We start from the raw sequence: 18,086 nt of genomic DNA, 5'->3' as shown, positions 1-18,086 counted from the left end.
TCCTGCGTTGTTGGTAGCTATGTAATATGATGCAGATGCTGTGGAAAACAGTTTAGCAGTTCTTCAGAAATTTTAATACAGCATTACCATGTTACCTAGGATTACTCTCCTCATACATACCCAAAAGAACTGAAAAGAGGATCTCAACCAGATACTTGTACACCAATGATTATATTCACAATAGCCAACAAGTGGAAGAACTCCAAGTGTACACCAACAGATGAATGGATAAACAAGATGTATATACACACAATGGAATACTATTCAGCCATACAAAGGAATGAAGTTCTGAGACATGCTACAACACGGATGAACCTTGAAGACATCACGTTCAGTGAAATAAGCCAGACATAAAAGGACAAACATTATATGATCTCCCTTATATGAAATATCTAGAATAAGCAAATTCATAGAAACAGTTAGTAGATTATTACTAGGGGCCAGGTGGGTGGGCTGAGGGTGGAGAGATGGGGAGTTTCTGCCTGGGGTGACGAAAAAAAAAGTTTTGGTTATGGATGGTGGTGACGGTAGCACAGCATTGCAAATGCAATTAATGCCAATGAATTGCACACTTAAAAACAGTTAAAACGGCAAATTTTATAGTATATACATACACGTTACTACAATATTTTTTAAAAATTTATATTCTGAAATAAAGCTTGAGTTTAGATATAAGAACAAAAATGCTTTTCCCTCAGAGCTCTATAAATAAATGTTACATCCTACAGCATTTTGTGCCTTAAATGAAATGTCTGAAGACAAATGTTTTCCTGTGCAAGTTACATGGTTTTTACATTCTTCCTTGGAAATAAAAAATTTCACCAAGATTAGTCGAGATATTTTTAAAATCCTTCCCAACACTTAATGGGCCATTTCACTCTGAGACTTTAAGTCTTATACTCAATTTCTTTTATTTTTATTTCATCCCTTTTCCACATGATCCAGTTTCTCTGGCTCTTGTTCTGTATCTCCTGATCTCTCCTGTATCTCCTGTATCTCCTGATCTCTCCTCCATGTCTCATTTTTCTGTCATTTCCATCTCTCCTTTTGATTTCCATTGCCTCAAGTTTGTCTTCAAATTCAGTATTTTTTTTCTTTTAAGCAGCATCCATTTATTAATGCTTAATTTGGCAATCTCATTATTATTCTATTTTCAGTTTGAAAATCTTTATTCTTCCTTCCAAAAAGTTCCTGTTCACAGATGTTTTCCCCCATGAACAAATGCTCTCATCATATCAATACAATATCCTCTCAAAAGATATAAAAAAATGAATTAATTATCCATTCCTATTTTCTGCATTAACTGTTTCTGCGTAAGCCATCTATCTACTCTGGGTTTTGAGTCTGGTCGTCCATTTTAAGTAGCTGTTTCTTTTCATAAGCTGTTGAATTTTCACTATCTACTTACTTCACTTTCTACTGATATTTATAAATGGGGACCTAAGCATAAATACTGGGACATACTGTCTATGAACTTAAGTTCTCTAGGCCTTAGATTCCTTAGCTATAAAAAGGTAATGGAGAGTACCTTCCTCAAAACTGTTGGTAAGAGTAAAAAAGATAAAGAGATAAAAGCACTTAACTCATGATAAGCACTGAGGAAATTAGTTTTGTGTCCCTATCCCGATTTCTTTCCCTATCACAGATAGGGTTAACTACCTAAATAAGTCAGAAATTACTAAAATATGACCAAATGCATTTTTCATCTTTTTTTGTCTAACAAAAATATTAGCCATTATCTCACTGAACATTTATGAGATAGCTCAAACTTCTTACGCACTTAATAGATTTTAAGTGACAAATGTCTGTGTTTGTAAATTTTCTACTTAAAAGGTAAAAACTGATCAATAAGTAGCATCTGTACCAAAAATTGTTTTTAAAAATTGTTTTCAAGACAAAAGAATAGAAATATTGATATAAATGGTATTTTCACATGACAAAGACTAGCAAGCTGTTTACCTATCTTTTCTCCTGGGCTCAGAGCTGAACTAAATAATTGAGTCTCTTTTTAAAATCAGGTGTGGCCAAGTGACCAAGATCTAGTCAAAGTAATATGAGTGGAAGTGAGTGTGCCACTTCCAGGCCTATCTCACAAAATCCTCGTGCACTCTAGTCAATGTAAACTATATAGCTACATAACCGCAATACTCAATTTTGTTTCTTCGCACACTCCATTCTTAGGAATCCTTGAAAACCCAATGGAGCCACAGTCAAAGAAGCTTGGATTACTGAATATCTGTGTATACAAGAGCCACCTATTAACCAGAAACATCCATTTTGACTTCACTTGAGTGAATAATAAACTTCTGTTGCATTAAACCACTGAAATTTTGAGATTCAGCTATTACAATAACTAGGATTACCTTAATATGCTTATTAAAATGTAGAATTTCTTCACATTATCTCCAAAAATATATCTAGTTGGAAAACATAATTAAGTTACAGATTTAGTTTACAAGTGCTTTCCAAATGAAAGGGCCAGAATGAGTTTTGCACATTATGAAATCAGTAAGATGTTACAAAATTGTTTAAGTCAACTGAGTATTCTTTAGTGGCACAGAGACCTTCATAATTGTGGCATCGTGCCCACTTGTCTACTTCCATTATTTTTAGATCCTTTCTCTTGCTCTCCCCAAAGCCATTTCTTTTAAACAGCTTTTGACATACTTTATACCTATTTGTACCAAGAGCTACAAAGAAAAATATACCAAAAAAAAAACTAAGATTAACAAATGCAGACAGACAATAGACATTATATTTGCTAATTCTAGGGTGCACTACCTTTCAAAAATCAGGAGAAATCTTATTATCAGATATAGCTCACAATGAATGTCAAAAAAAAAAAAAAAATGGACCAGCTTTTAGGGAGAAGTATTAATTCATCAGTATTTACTTTTGCCCACTCCATATGACAACTAAGTGTAAAAAATTTATTTTACCTGTCACCTGAGTTGATTTACTGGCACTGGTTGCTCCACTCCACTGAATTTTAACTAAAATTCTAACCCTTACTTATTGTTTAACAAGACTCCAAAAAGTTTATAGTATGATCCAGCAATGAAACCAAATGCTTATTACTTGACACGCTCTAGGAAATGTAAACTACATGGCTAAATAAACGCTATCCTCAATTCAGTTTCTTTGTACATATAATGAAGTGTTTTTCAGGCCCTTCTATGCCTATTATTAAATTAAGGTACACCTTAAAAGTGATCATCTTAAAATACAGGACATATGATAGTTAAATCAATGTAATTATTCTTGTTAAATATTTATCAAAGGATAAGTAAGCTACTGATAAGGCAGTAAGAAAAGATTATATGAAATGGAACAGGATGAAAATAACCTTACATCTAAATAGTAATCAAAACTTTCTAAGGAGAATAAATTTCAGATATTTTATGAATAGAAAGAATGAGAACATGAAGAAAGTATTTCTGGTATGCAGTTTATTTGGGAAATGAATGGAATTGAGGGAAAGTTACATAACTGATTAGCCAAGAGGGTAAAGAAAGGGCAAGTGAGGGGGACTGTATCACTTTATGGTTCAAATTCTTCCATATCCCTTTGCAATAATTACTAATCCTAGAAGCAAAGGGAAGAGCAAGTCAACTTCATTAAGTGCCTTAGTGCAACACAAAGATCTATGCAAAGCAGGTGCTGGGGAAACAGAATAATAAACCATAAAGATCCCAGTCTTCAAGGAACGTGCATTTAAGAGAGATCATGAAACATCTGTGCCACAGCTAAAATATACTGCAAAGACAACTTAATATTAAGGAGGTACAAATACTGATAGGTACACAAAGAGAACAGAAATGGTGTTCAATAAGGAGAAATGAGAAAACCTAATGGAAAAGAAAGAATTTGAGCTAGACATTGAAGGACCGAGGGTGGATAAGAGGAAGCTTAGCCAAAACATGGACAAAGACAGAAAAGATCAAATTATCAATGCCACTCTAAGGAATCTGAATTTCATTCTACAGAGTAGAAAACCACTGAGTTTTTCAATGGCATAACAAATTAATCAGAACTGCACTTCTAAAATTTCTCTGACAACATACGTAAAAAGTTAAATGACAGTTTGGGTGGAGAGGTAGTAAATGTACAGTTAGGAAGGTGATGTAATAATCTAGGCAAAAAGTAAGTGAGGTCTGAAAGAGGGTTAGAGCCTCTACAGAAACTAGAACGAAGGAGGTAAGTTTCATTATGGGTCCAAGTAGGCAGGAATTGCCAACTGGTCAAATACTGGGAAGAAGAGGTTTTCAGATTTTTATAACAAAATTAGTATAGGTGCTTTAATTAAAACAAAAATTAAATGGTACAGAGTGGCATTAAATGTGAAAGCTGCCTAAATCATTCTCGGTTCAGTCCCTCACTGTGATCATTTTTAATCACTGTTATTTTTATTTTTCCAACTAGATACTACAATAATTCTAAATAATATTCTCTTACTGGTAGGTATATACCATGAAAAATCTCTTGATTGTGTACACAACGTAGTCAAGAATTGGTAGTTCAATTTGCGGTTGGGATGAATTATGTCCATCACAAAATTTACCCCCAGGTCCATGGGTATGAATCCACTTGTATCTTTGAAGATGCTATCATTAGTTAAGACATGGACATCTGAATAAGGAAAGGCTTTAATCCTACATGGCTGCCTTCCTTATAAGCAAAGAAAACTGGACATGAAAGAAGTAAGAAGTTAGTAGAAGCCAGAGAAAGAGCTCTCCAAATGATACTGTTAGAAATGCAAGCCATGGAACCCCCTAGATTGTGTTATAGCACCAAATTACAGACTCTGGGGAAAAAGCAAGCCTTGCCAAAACCGTGATGTTGAACTTCTGGCCTCAACAACTAAGAGCCAATAAATTCCTGATGTTTAGGCCAACCCACCATGTGATATTTGTCATAGCAGCCCTGGCAAACTAAGATGTGTAATAGCTAAAAAACTGGAAACAATCTAAATGCTCAACAAAGGAAAGTAGATAAATAAATAGTATAAAAGCTAAAATGAATGAACTGAGGCTATGTATATCATTACAGATAAATGTAAAAAAATGTTAAGTGAATACAAACTGCAGAAGAAGAGTTATATTTAAATAGATGAAAACAATGCTATATATTGTAAAATAATACATATTAATGTGAAAGTATAAACACACATGCACAAGAATCATAAACACCAAATTTAAGGACAGAAAATGTATCTGTTATGTTTTTATTTCTAAATAATAAAATGATCTGACACATGCGGATGTAACAGATGTTTTATTATCCTTTACAATTTACTTGTTAATTGATATACTTCACACTTTTTTCCTAGAAGAGAAAAAGCTTACATAAATGCTAAATATATTAAAAGTACCCTTCTATAATCAACTAAATAACTCTTTTTACATGACCAGAAAAAAACTATTTCATTGTGGCACTACTTATCATCCAACTGACCTCTGCTGCTCCAACAGCGGAGAAGATACTACAGATGTCTTCCTATCTTTCTTGCTAGTTGAAGACGATGACTTGGGGCTTGATTTTCGCTTTGGAGATTTGCTAGACTTCCTTAGAGAAGGTGATGGAGACAATTTTGATCTAACCATTTCTGGTGAAACCTTTTAAAAAAATTTAGCAAGTCAATTCAGAAACTCCTCTATTCATGCTTGTTATAATTAGACAATGAAACACATTTTCAAATCACAGCAAACTTCAGATTAAATATTAAGTACCATTATAGCCACCATCTATTGATGTTATTCTGGCTCCAGAACCCAAGCTTATAAAAATATATACTAATTAGCTGCCCTAACATAACACTAATACCAATAAAGCAAACTAAAATTATGAAATTTCAAAATCCCCTCAGAAAAATCACAAAAGATATTCAAATAAATTGTATCTCTACTCTTTAGAAAAGAAACAAGGTGTTCCAGAAAAAGCATGGACCTGAGAAAGACAGAGTCAAATCTATTTTACTTTAGTTAACTCATAACTTATACAACCTGTTTCGTTCATCTGTTTAAGAACAAAAATATTTTCTATTTATCAAATAGACTGATGTGAAGATTAAGATGACTAACATATATGAAGTGTCTGATGTACACTAAGTTGATTAACGTACCAATATCCTAATACAACTTAAGATGCAGAGTTCTCTGTAAACTAGCCATACTGCTGTCAATTACTAGCATATATTTACTCCAATAAATAGCATACCTCCTTTTTAATGATAATTTCTTCTCTCTTCTCCATGTTTTCTTGTTCAAGCTTCATTAATTCCCTCTGAATCTTCTGACGCTTCATTTCCAATGACAATTCATGAACGTAATCATAATTAATATCTCCATTGTCAGAATCTTTAGAACAAAAATTCTGTTACTTGTCAGAAACTACATTAATCATTTATAACAAAGAATACAAAACATGCAATTAATTTTTAAACAAATGTAAATGAGGATTCTTACATTAGAATAACATTTTTAAAAGATTAAAGAAATACATGGCATTTTTATAATAGATTAAAGTTGTTGTGGCTGATTTCTTAATGAAAAGCTAAACATTTTTAAGGTTCTTGGATTTTCTGGAAGTGATTTTGGGTTATGTGAGATTGCTTTTTTGTTAGGAGATGGAATTTAAAAAGATAAAATTATAGTACTTGGTTCAATATTCTAAGTATTAAAGATGCCAAAGTCTTCAACATTTCATGCTGCATAAGCTGTGACTATCTCCTTCATTTCCTTAAAGATTATTACTATTAAAGTGAACTTATATTAGGTGTGTCACAATGCTTCTATGGTTTTCTTGATTTGTTATTAGTGAGACAATGGATTTGTATCTAACATTAAACATAACAAATTTTAATACAAACATGTACATAAGCTGATTTTTTAAGAATTTATATCACTTTCATTACAAGTGATCTGTACTTTCTCACGGACTGCCCAACTTTTAAGGGATATGATGCCCACTTCTATTCTATTCCAATGAAAAGAAGATTGGTTAAAAAACAAAAGGGGGGGGAAGTCTTATGTAGAGATAGCCCATTACAATATGTAGAACTTTTCAATGGCTACTGACACTGCCATCCAACCACCTCACCCTCATTTGATGTTAATGCCAAAAAGCCTGGAGAGAGGATTTCACTGACTTCTATCCTCACTCATGACCATGTTGGGCCGACTGATCACAAACTGGGGTGACCTCTCAAACTATACTTTTAACACTTTAGATTACCATTTCTTAAACACATGTTAAGAAATAGAATGAAGAACAGCTCACAGCACAAGAAAATAGACATCATTTTCATGTATGGTTCAAATGCACTGGAATGCCAACTATCCATTTATACTCAGAGATTGAGAGCATAGTTATGTATTTGTTATCTGTGTGAATGAACTTAGTCATCTTATGTTGGAGTTCTCAGTGAACATATAAAAGACTAAATCATGCTTTTCAGTTAGAAAGTAATTTGCTAAATACTTAAAAGCATATAGTTTTCAATTCAATGAATAATGGCTACCACTAGTTATTATTTTACACTCCACTGAGACACTTATACATCAGTGAAAAATAGGGCTCAGTGATCTGGTTTAAGTATGTTTTTAAATTAATAATGGATGAATAAAATTCCATAACCAAAAAACCAAAGGTAAAAGAGTAAAGAATTATAGAGAAGGATGATTTCCATTTTTTTTTTTAAAGTATTAACAATAAGGCCTTGCCCGAGTAAAAACTGCCATCTGGAACAGAACATACATAAGACATGAGGATTTAGCTTTTAGTCCTCAATCTCCAACCCCCAACCAAAGGTAGGGAGCCCAGAGCAGTTAAAATACATGTCAAAGTGAATATAATACAACTAATATATTTTATTCAGAGGAGAATCTCTTAAGTCTTTACTCAGAAACTATTTATTCTTATTTTACACATATCTACTATAATCAAAATTGAGATATATTTTCCTAGCCTACAAGAAATGGACTAAGGCAGGCATACTGTAACCGATAGTATCTTGACAACAAAATAAAGAACCAAACACAGGCCGGAACTCAAAAACTAGAGTTTGAAGCCATTTAATAAATTCAGAAAAGCTCTTTCTCATATCTCACCTTGCGATTATCACATAATTGCCTTATAAAAACTGATTCTATGTACCACGAAAAAATTAAATCATAATTAGAAAGGCTTATTTAACAAGGCAGAGATTTTTAAGAACATGTAACAGAAAAATAAGTGCAATGCATAAGAAAAAGTTGATATACTTCACATATAAAGAAGTCCTAATAATTAACAGAAGAATGAGTAAAGGACATGAATGGGCAACCATAAAAAGAGAAAGAAATGTAAGTGGTATATAAATATGACTTTTTCACATATTAAAGTGACCTTTTTTTTTCTAATTAGAATATTAAGTGTTGGCAAAGGTATAGAGAATGGGCATACCCTTTCTCTGGTGGTAGCAATGCAAACTAGTAAATACATCTATCCTGAAAAATAATTTGGTAATATGGGTACAAGTTTTAAAAACTTTCATACCTCTTAATATAATAATTTTATTTCTAGAAATTTACTCTAAGAAAATAATCAGATATATTAAAAGTTTATGTATAAGGATTAAAGACTAAAATATTAAAGCATTTGATTTGTCTTTATTAATGAATATATATTCACTGTTAAGGTCTTAAATAATTTTTAAGTATACAGAGTAAAATATGAAATTCCCCTTAAATTCCTCCCTCTGCCACCTTCATTCCAGTGTAATACTGCCAATAGCTTAGTTATATGAATACTAAAGATTTATATTCTCTTAAAATAATGGAATCAAACTAACAACACATATTAAATTATAAACAAGGAAAAATCTTTCTGTGTCATACATAGAGGTCAGCCACCTTAAAATATCTGCAGACAATCTCATACATGGACACACTATCACCTATTAGAAAATTTGCTATATATATACTGAATATTTGCTTATTCTCATGAGTATACAGTCGAGTTTTCCAGAGGCCACATAATATGTGAAATCACTGACAGATTGAATGCAGAGCAGACATGAAAATCTAGCTACCTATTAAAAGCCAGACATTAAAGAGAGTTGCAAAAATATGTTAAACACTGCCACACCTCACCCACTGTTTTTGTTTTGTTTTGAAAACACAAAAAGTGTTGGACTTCCTCATCTGGATTGTTGCTGATGTTCTCACAAACAATGAGGACTGATGGTTTGGTATGCCAAGCCCTCTACCTTGGGACTTGCCCTTATGAAGCTAGTTACTACAAAGGAGAGGCAAAACCTGCTTATAACTGTACCTTAGAGTTTCCCCATGAGCACCTCTTTGTTGCTCAGATGTAGCCCTCTCTCTCTAGCTAAGCCAACTAGGTAGGTGAACTCACTGCCCTCCCCTCTACGTGGGAACTGACTCCCAGGGGTGTAAATCTCCCTGGCAATGCAGGATATGACTCCAGAGGATGAATCTGGACCCTGCATCGTGGGAATGAGAACATCTTCTTGACCAAAAGGGGGATGCAAAGTGAAACTAAATAATGTTTCAGTGGCTGAGAGATTTCAAATGGAGTAGAGAGGTCACTCTGGTGGACGTTCTTACACACTATCTAGATAACCTTTTTTTTTTTTTTAATATTCATTTTATTGAGATATATTCACATACCACACAGTCATACAAAACAAATTGTACATTCGATTGTTCACAGCACCATTACATAGTTGTACATTCATCACCTAAATCGATCCCTGACACCTTCATTAGCACACACACAAAAATAACAAGAATAATAACTAAAGTGAAAAAGAGCAATTACAGTAAAAAAGAACACTGGGTGCCTTTGTCTTTTTGTTTCCTTCCCCTATTTTTCTACTCATCCATCCACAAACTAGACAAAGGGGACTATGGTCCTTATGGCTTTCCCAATCCCACTGTCACCCCTCATAAGCTACATTTTTAGATAACTGTCTTCAAGATTCATGGGTTCTGGGTTGTAGTTTGATAGTTTCAGGTATCTACCACCAGCTACCTCAATTCTTTAGAACCTAAAAAGGGTTGTGTATATTGTGCGTAAGAGTGCCCACCAGGGCCACATCTGAGCAACAAAGAGGCATTCGGGAGGAGGCTCTTAGGCACAACCACAGGGAGGCCTAGCCTCTCCCCTGCAGCAACCGTCTTCCCAAGGGTAAAACCCGTGGTAGAGGGCCCAACCCATCAAATCATCAGTCCCCTGTCTGTGGTCATGCCAGCAACCATGGAGGTGGGGTAGGCGAATACCCCTGCATTCTCCACAGGCTCCTCAAGGGGGCACTACATCTTTTTTTTTTTTCCTTGTTTTTCTTTCTTTTTTTTTTTTAACTTTCCCTTCTTTTTTAAATCAACTGTATGAAAAAAAAGTTAAAAAGAAAACAAACATACAATAAAAGAACATTTCAAAGAGACCATAACAAGGGAGTAAGAAAAAGACAACTAACCTAAGATAACTGCTTAACTTCCAACATGTTCCTACTTTACCCCAAGAAAGTTACATAATATAGCAACATTTCTGTGAACCTGCTCCTACTATATCCATCAGAAATTAACAGACCATAGTCATTCCTGGGCATCCCCAGAACGTTAAATAGCTTATCTGTTCTTCTTGGATTATTGTTCCCCCTTCCTTAATTGCTCTCTACTGCTAGTTCCCCTACATTCTACATTATAAACCATTTGTTTTACATTTTTCAAAGTTCACATTAGTGGTAACATATAATATTTCTCTTTTTGTGCCTGGCTTATTTCGCTCAGCATTATGTCTTCAAGGTTCATCCATGTTGTCATATGTTTCACGAGATCGTTCCTTCTTACTGACGCGTAGTATTCCATCGTGTGTATATACCACATTTTATTTATCCACTCATCTGTTGAAGGACATATGGGTTGTTTCCATCTCTTGGCAATTGTGAATAATGCTGCTATGAACATTGGCGTGCAGATATCTGTTCGTGTCACTGCTTTCCGCTCTTCCGGGTATATACCGAGAAGTGCAATCGCTGGATCGAATGGTAGCTCTATATCTAGTTTTCTAAGGAACTGCCAGACTGACTTCCAGAGTGGCTGAACCATTATACAGTCCCACCAACAGTGAATAAGAGTTCCAATTTCTCCACATCCCCTCCAGCATTTGTAAGTTTCCTGTTTGTTTAATGGCAGCCATTCTAACCGGTGTTAGATGGTATCTCATTGTGGTCTTAATTTGCATCTCTCTAATAGCTAGTGAAGCTGAACATTTTTTCATGTGTTTCTTGGCCATTTGTATTTCCTCTTCAGAGAACTGTCTTTTCATATCTTTTGCCCATTTTATAATTGGGCCGACTATACTATTGTCATTGAGTTGTAGGATTTCTTTATATATGCAAGATATCAGTCTTTTGTCAGATACATGGTTTCCAAAAATTTTTTCCCATTGAGTTGGCTGCCTCTTTACCTTTTTGAGAAATTCCTTTGAGGTGCAGAAACTTCTGAGCTTGAGGAGTTCCCATTTATCTATTTTCTCTTTTGTTGCTTGCGCTTTGGGTGTAAAGTCTAGGAAGTGGCCACCTAATACAAGGTCTTGAAGATGTTTTCCTACATTATCTTCTAGGAGTTTTATGGTACTTTCTTTTACACTGAGATCTTTGGTCCATTTTGAGTTAATTTTTGTGTAGGGTGTGAGGTAGGGGTCCTCTTTCAGTCTTTTGGATATGGATATCCAACTCTCCCAGCCCCGTTTGTTGAAAAGACCTTTATGACCCAGTTCAGTGACTTTGGGGGCCTTATCAAAGATCAATTGGCCATAGATCTGGGGGTCTATCTCTGAATTCTCAATTCGATTCCACTGATCTATATGTCTATCTTTGTGCCAGTACCATGCTGTTTTGACAACTGTGGTTTTACAATAAGCTTCAAAGTCAGGGAGTGTAAGTCCTCCCACTTCGTTTTTCTTTTTTAGAGTGTCTTTAGCAATTCGAGGCATCTTCCCTTTCCAAATAAATTTGATAACTAGCTTTTCCAAGTCTGCAAAGTAGGTTGTTGGAATTTTGATTGGGATTGCATTGAATCTCTAGATGAGTTTGGGGAGAACTGACATCTTAATGGCATTTAGCCTTCCTATCCATGAACATGGAATATTTTTCCATCTGTTAAGGTCCCTTTCTATTTCTTTTAGTAGAGTTATGCAGTTTTCTTTGTATAGATCTTTTACATCTTTGGTTAAGTTTATTCCTAGGTACTTAATTTTTTCAGTTGCTATTGAAAATGGTATCTTTTCCTTGAGTGTCTCTTCAGTTTGTTCATTTCTAGCACATAGAAACATTACTGACTTACGTGCATTAACCTTGTATCCCGCTACTTTGCTAAATTTGTTTATTAGCTGTAGTAGCTGTATCATTGATTTCTCAGGGTTTTCCAGAAATAAGATCATATCATCTGCAGACAATGACAGTTTTACTTCTTCCTTTCCAATTTGGATGCCTTTTATTTCTTTGTCTTGCCGGATTGCCCTGGCTAGCACTTCCAGCACAATGTTGAATAACAGTGGTGACAGCGGGCATCCTTGTCTTGTTCCTGATCTTAGAGGGAAGGCTTTCAGTCTCTCACCATTGAGTACTATGCTGGCTGTAGGTTTTTCATATATGCTCTTTATCATATTGAGGAAGTTTCCTTCAAATCCTACCTTCTGAAGTGTTTTTATCAAAAAGGGATGTTGGATTTTGTCAAATGCTTTTACAGCATTTATTGAGATGATCATTTGATTTTTCCCTTTTGATTCGTTAATGTGTTGTAATACATTGATCAATTTTCTTATGTTGAACCATCCTTGCATGCCTGGAATGAACCCCACTTGGTCATGGTGTACAAGTGTACAATTTTTTTAATGTGTCTTTGGATTCAATTTGCAAGTATTTTGTTGAGGATTTTTGCATCTATATTCATTAGGGAGATTGGCCAGTAGTTTTCCTTTTTTGTAGCATCTTTGCCTGGTTTTGGTATTAGACTGATGTTAGCTTCATAAAATGAGTTAGGTAGTGTTCCATTTTCTTCGATGTTTTGAAAGAGTTTAAGTAACATTGGTGTCAGTTCTTTCTGGAAAGTTTGGTATAATTCCCCTGTGAAGCCATCTGGCCCTGGGCATTTATTTGTGGGAAGCTTTTTGATGACTGACTGGATCTCTTTGCTTGTGACTGGTTGGTTGAGGTCTTCTATTTCTTCTCTGGTCAGTCTAGGTTGTTCATATGTTTCCAGGAAATTGTCCATTTCCTCTACATTATCCAGTTTGTTGCCATACAGTTGTTCATAGTATCCTCTTATAATTTTTTTAATTTCTTCGGGATCTGCAGTAATGTCACCTTTCTCACTCATTATTTTGTTTATATGGGTCTTCTCTCTTTTTGATTTTGTCAGTCTAGCTAGGGGCTTGTCAATCTTGTTGATCTTCTCAAAGAACCAACTTTTGGTGATATTTATCCTCTCTATTGTTTTTTGTTCTCTATGTCATTTATTTCTGCTTTAATCCTTGTTATTTCTTTTCTTCTACTTGGTTTAGGATTGGTTTGCTGTTCATTTTCTAGCTTCTTCAGTTGATCCATTAGTTCTTTGATTTTGGCTCTTTCTTCCTGTTTAACATATGCGTTTAGTGCTATAAGTTTCCCCCTCAGTACCGCTTTTGCTGCATCCCATAGGTTTTGGTATGTTGTGTTCTCATTTTCATTCATCTCTATATATTTAGTAATTTCTCTTGCTATTTCTTCTTTAACCCACTGATTGTTTAGGAGTGTGTTGTTTAACCTCCAGGTATTTGTGAATTTTCTAAGTCTCTGATAGTTATTGACTTCTAATTGTATTCCACTGTGGTCAGAGAATGTGCTTTGAATAATCTCAGTCTTTTTAAATTTATTGAGCCTTGTTTTATGTCCCAGCATATGATCTATTCTGGAGAAAGTTCTGTGAGCACTAGAGAAGAATGTATCCTGGTGATTTGGGATGTAATGTTCTGTATATGTCTGTTACATCCAATTCATTTATCAGATTGTTTAGGTTTTCAGTTTCCTTATTGGTCTTCTGTCTGGTTGATCTATCTATAGGAGAGAGTGATGTGTTGAAGTCTCCCACAATTATTGTGGAAACATCAATTGCTTCCTTTAGTTTTGCCAGTGTTTCTCTCATGTATTTTGTGGCACCTTGATTGGGTGCATAGACATTTACGATTGTTACTTCTTCTTGTTGAATTGCCCCTTTTATTAGTATGTAGTAGCCTTCTCTGTCTCGCAAAACATCCCTGCATTTAAAGTCTATTTTATCTGAGATTAATATTGCTATACCTGCTTTCTTTTGGCTGTAGCTTGCATGAAATATTTTTTTCCATCCTTTCACTTTCAATTTCTTTGTGTCCCTGTGTCTAAGATGAGTCTCTTATATGCAACATATTGATGGTTCATTTTTTTTGATCCATTCTGTGAATCTATATCTTTTAACTGGGGAGTTTAATCCATTTACATTGAACATTATAACCGTGAAGGCATTTCTTGAATCAGCCATCTTATCCTTTGGTTTATGTTTGTCATATGTATTTTTCCCCTCTCTCTATTAATATTCTTTAATGTACCCATACTGAATCTCTTTAGTACTGAACCTTTCTGCATGTCTCTCTCTCCTTTCTTTGTTTCTCTATGTGTAGGGCTCCCTTTAGTATCTGAAGTAGGGCAGGTCTCTTGTTAGCAAAATTCTCTCAGCATTTGTCTGTCTGTTAAAATTTAAGTTCTCCCTCAAATTTGAAGGAGAGCTTTGCTGGATAAAGAATTCTTGGTTGGAAACTTTTCTCATTCAGAATTTTAAATATGTCGTGTCACTGCCTTCTCGCCTCCATGGTGGCTGCTGAGTAGTCACTATTTAGTCTTATGCTCTTTCCTTTGTATGTGGTGAATTGCTTTTCTCTTGCTGCTTTCAGAACTTGCTCCTTCTCTTCCGTGTTTGACAGTGTGATCAGAATATGTCTCGGAGTGGGTTTATTTGGATTTATTCTATTTGGAGTTTGCTGGGCATTTATGATTTGTGTATTTGTGGTGTTCAGAAGATTCAGGAAGTTTTTCCCAACAATTTCTTTGAATACTTTTCCTAGACCTTTACCCTTTTCTTCCCCTTCTGGAACACCAATGAGTCTTATGTTTGGTTGTTTTATATTATCTATCACATCCCTGAGGTCCATTTTTATTTTTTTTTATTTTTTTTTCCCCATTCTTTCTTTTGTGCTTTCATTTTTCATTCTGTCATCTTCCAGGTCACTGATTCATTGTTCAACCTCCTCTAGTCTTGTACTATGAGTATCCAGAATCTTTTTAATTTGGTCAACAGTTTCTTTAATTTCCATAAGATCATCCATTTTTTTATTTAGTCTTGCAATGTCTTCTTTATGCTCTTCTAGGGTCTTCTTGATGTCCTTTATATCCTGTGCCATGCTCTTCTTCATGTACTTTATATCACGTGCCATGGTCTTGTCGTTCATCTTTAGCTCTTTGATTAGTTGCTCTAGGTACTGTTGTCTCCTCTGATTTTTTCATTTCGGTGCTTGGGCTTGGGTTATCCATATAGTCTGGTTTTCTCATATGCTTTAAAATTTTCTGTTGTTTTTGGCCTCTTGGCATTTGCTTAACTTGATAGGGTCCTTTGAGGATTTGTAGACCAATTGAAATCCTCATCTCTAGTTTGTCAGATCTACAGCTTCATGGAGTAGATTTTCTCTAGCTAACCAGCAGGTGGCGTCCGTGAGCCACCTGTTCCCCTCAAGCCAGTTCTCCCCTGCTTTGCCTTTGTGGTGAGTGGGGGACTGAGTCTTGTGGGGTCCAATTAGTGTACCAAGCTTGCATGTGCAGTTGGTGTTGCCCTCCCTGTATATGGGGCGTGTGTCTGGGCGGTCAGGGAGTGGGGGCAGCTCTAACAATCAAATCTCCCTGGTGTTCCTGGAGTTTTAAAGCTGCTGCAATAGAGTCTAATCCTTCAGTTCAGTCCTGCCACAGTTTGTCTCTGCCATTGACCCACAAGTCCTTGGTAATGGCGTATGGCCCCTGATACTTGCGAGTGGGTCCCTATTCCAGGCCGTGCACCCCCTGGTCCTCTATTGAGGGATGACTGGGCTATGTCACAGGTGAGTGCCATCCCCCCAAGGTGGTTCTGGGCTGCAGGGCTGTGTACGGAGGCTCCAGTCTGCTGAAATGATGGCTGAATGGGGCTTGTTAATTCACACTGCTCCACCTTCCCAACTCTGGGACAACCAGCTGAGGGTGCAGGGAGGGCTAATGTCCACGCCCAATTTTGTGGTGTGTGCGTGTTATTGGAAGCACTTCCGTCACACTGGGTTGTGTGGGGCAGCTCTGGGCTATGGGGCCAGCGACGGGCAGGAGTGTTTCCTGTCCACCAGGATGATGGCTGTGAGCGGATGCCCCCTCTTCTTGGGAAGTTGTGGTGTTTAGTGAATTTTCTCAGCCACTGGATTATTGTCTTTTGCCTCAGAGCTGTCTTAGTTTTGACCTGCCCAAATTGCAAGTCTTTGAGGATTTCTGTATTGGGCTTCTTAGAGTAATTGTTTTAGAAAAAGAAAAAAAAGATAAACAAAACAAAACAAAAAGGGCCCTGCTTGCAGATCTAATGGGTTATTGAAATGCTAAGAGACAAAGCAATTAGGGCCATTAAGGAAAGGCCCAGGCGGGGCAGAGAGATCAGTTTTTCTTTGGGATTTGCATATGAGCCTCAGGGCCTGAGCTCTGCCCTTCCCTTTTCTATGTTCACCAGAACTCCAAAAAGCCTCCACTTTTCTTTTTGGGTTTTTCTTGCTGTTTTTTGTTATCCCTATCTCCTCTCTGCTGGGCTGACTGCTCTCAGATTCTCTGGTGTCTGGTCTCAGTCTGTCTATGATTGGAGTTTAGATCAGTAGAACAAGTTTCCAATAAGAGCCGCCACTGCAGTTCTCCCTTCTCGTTCCCAGCACTGATGGCCCCTCCTCCCACAGGACTGAGCCTGGCAGGGAGGGGCGCAGGTCCCCTGGCTGCAAAAACTTACAGATTTTGCTGATCTCAGCAGTTCCATGTGTTCATGAGTGTTGTATGAAGTATGCCCAAAGTCAAATTGCTCTGCGGTGTCCAGTCCACGCAGTTCCTGGCTTTCTACCTACTTCCCTGGAGGAGTAACTAAAACATACACCTCACCAATCTGCCATTCTGCCCTGCCAATCCCTTTTTAGGTTTTAATGTACAGTTACAGCTAGAAGTAAATACCTGAAACTATCAAACTGCAACCCAGTAGCCTTGACTCTTGAAGATGATTGCATAACTATGTAGCTTACAAGGGATGCCAGTGTGATTGTGAAATCCTTGTGGATCACACTCACTTTATCCAGTGTATGGATGGATGAGTAGAAAAATGGGGACAAAAGCTAAATGAAAAATAGGGTGGGATGGGGAGGATGATTTGGGTGTTCTTTTTTCCTTTTATTTTTTATTCTTACTTTTCTTCTTTCTGGTATATGGAAAACGTTCAAAAAATAGATTGAGGTGATGATTACACAACTATATGATGGTATTGTAAACAGTTCATTGTACACCATGGATGACTGTATGGTATGTGAATATATTTTAGTAAAACTGAATTTTAAAAAAAACAGCTATTTTTCACAAAACATATACTGAACTTATTATTATCATTGGTAAATCAATGCAAATATTTTCTTTTCATTTCTGAGATTTGGTTTCAAATATGCCAACTACTGAAAAATATAATTCCATAAACAAAAGCTCTCTGGGGTCCTTAAAGAGTGCAAAACTATCCTGAGACCAAAAAGTTTGAGTAATACCATAGACCGATTTCTTCTGAGTTTAGATAAAACTGTCATTTGCTTTAGATTGAACATGTAGAAGGTAAACTCATAAAATATGTTTATTAGACTCACTCTCTGGGGACTGAGGTGACTGACTAACTCAGTGCTTCAATATTCCTTCAACAGATACCTTTAAACCAGAGATACACAATGATCGAAATCTGTCCATTCAGTCAAGGGAAAAGAAAATAGCCATA

The 18,086-nt window shown here is 36.0% G+C and overlaps 1 protein-coding gene across 11 annotated transcripts in view; it reads right to left on the bottom strand.

The window, feature by feature from the left end:
* The window catches only part of ZC3H13 (zinc finger CCCH-type containing 13), a 109,090-nt gene that overhangs the window by 61,666 nt on the left and 29,338 nt on the right, over positions 1-18,086 (bottom strand). For all 11 annotated transcript variants that reach the window (XM_037799774.1, XM_037799773.1, XM_037799772.1 and 8 more), the window contains 2 exons: positions 6,217-6,356; positions 5,455-5,615 (listed from right to left, as the gene is read on the bottom strand). In XM_037799774.1, coding sequence (XP_037655702.1) covers positions 5,455-5,615; positions 6,217-6,356 — 301 coding nt within the window. The remainder of the gene's footprint in view (positions 1-5,454; positions 5,616-6,216; positions 6,357-18,086) is intronic.

Source organism: Choloepus didactylus, chromosome 12 (genome assembly GCF_015220235.1).
Source record: "Choloepus didactylus isolate mChoDid1 chromosome 12, mChoDid1.pri, whole genome shotgun sequence".
Classification (NCBI taxonomy): domain Eukaryota; kingdom Metazoa; phylum Chordata; class Mammalia; order Pilosa; family Megalonychidae; genus Choloepus; species Choloepus didactylus.
This window is presented reverse-complemented; position numbering and strand designations above follow the sequence as displayed.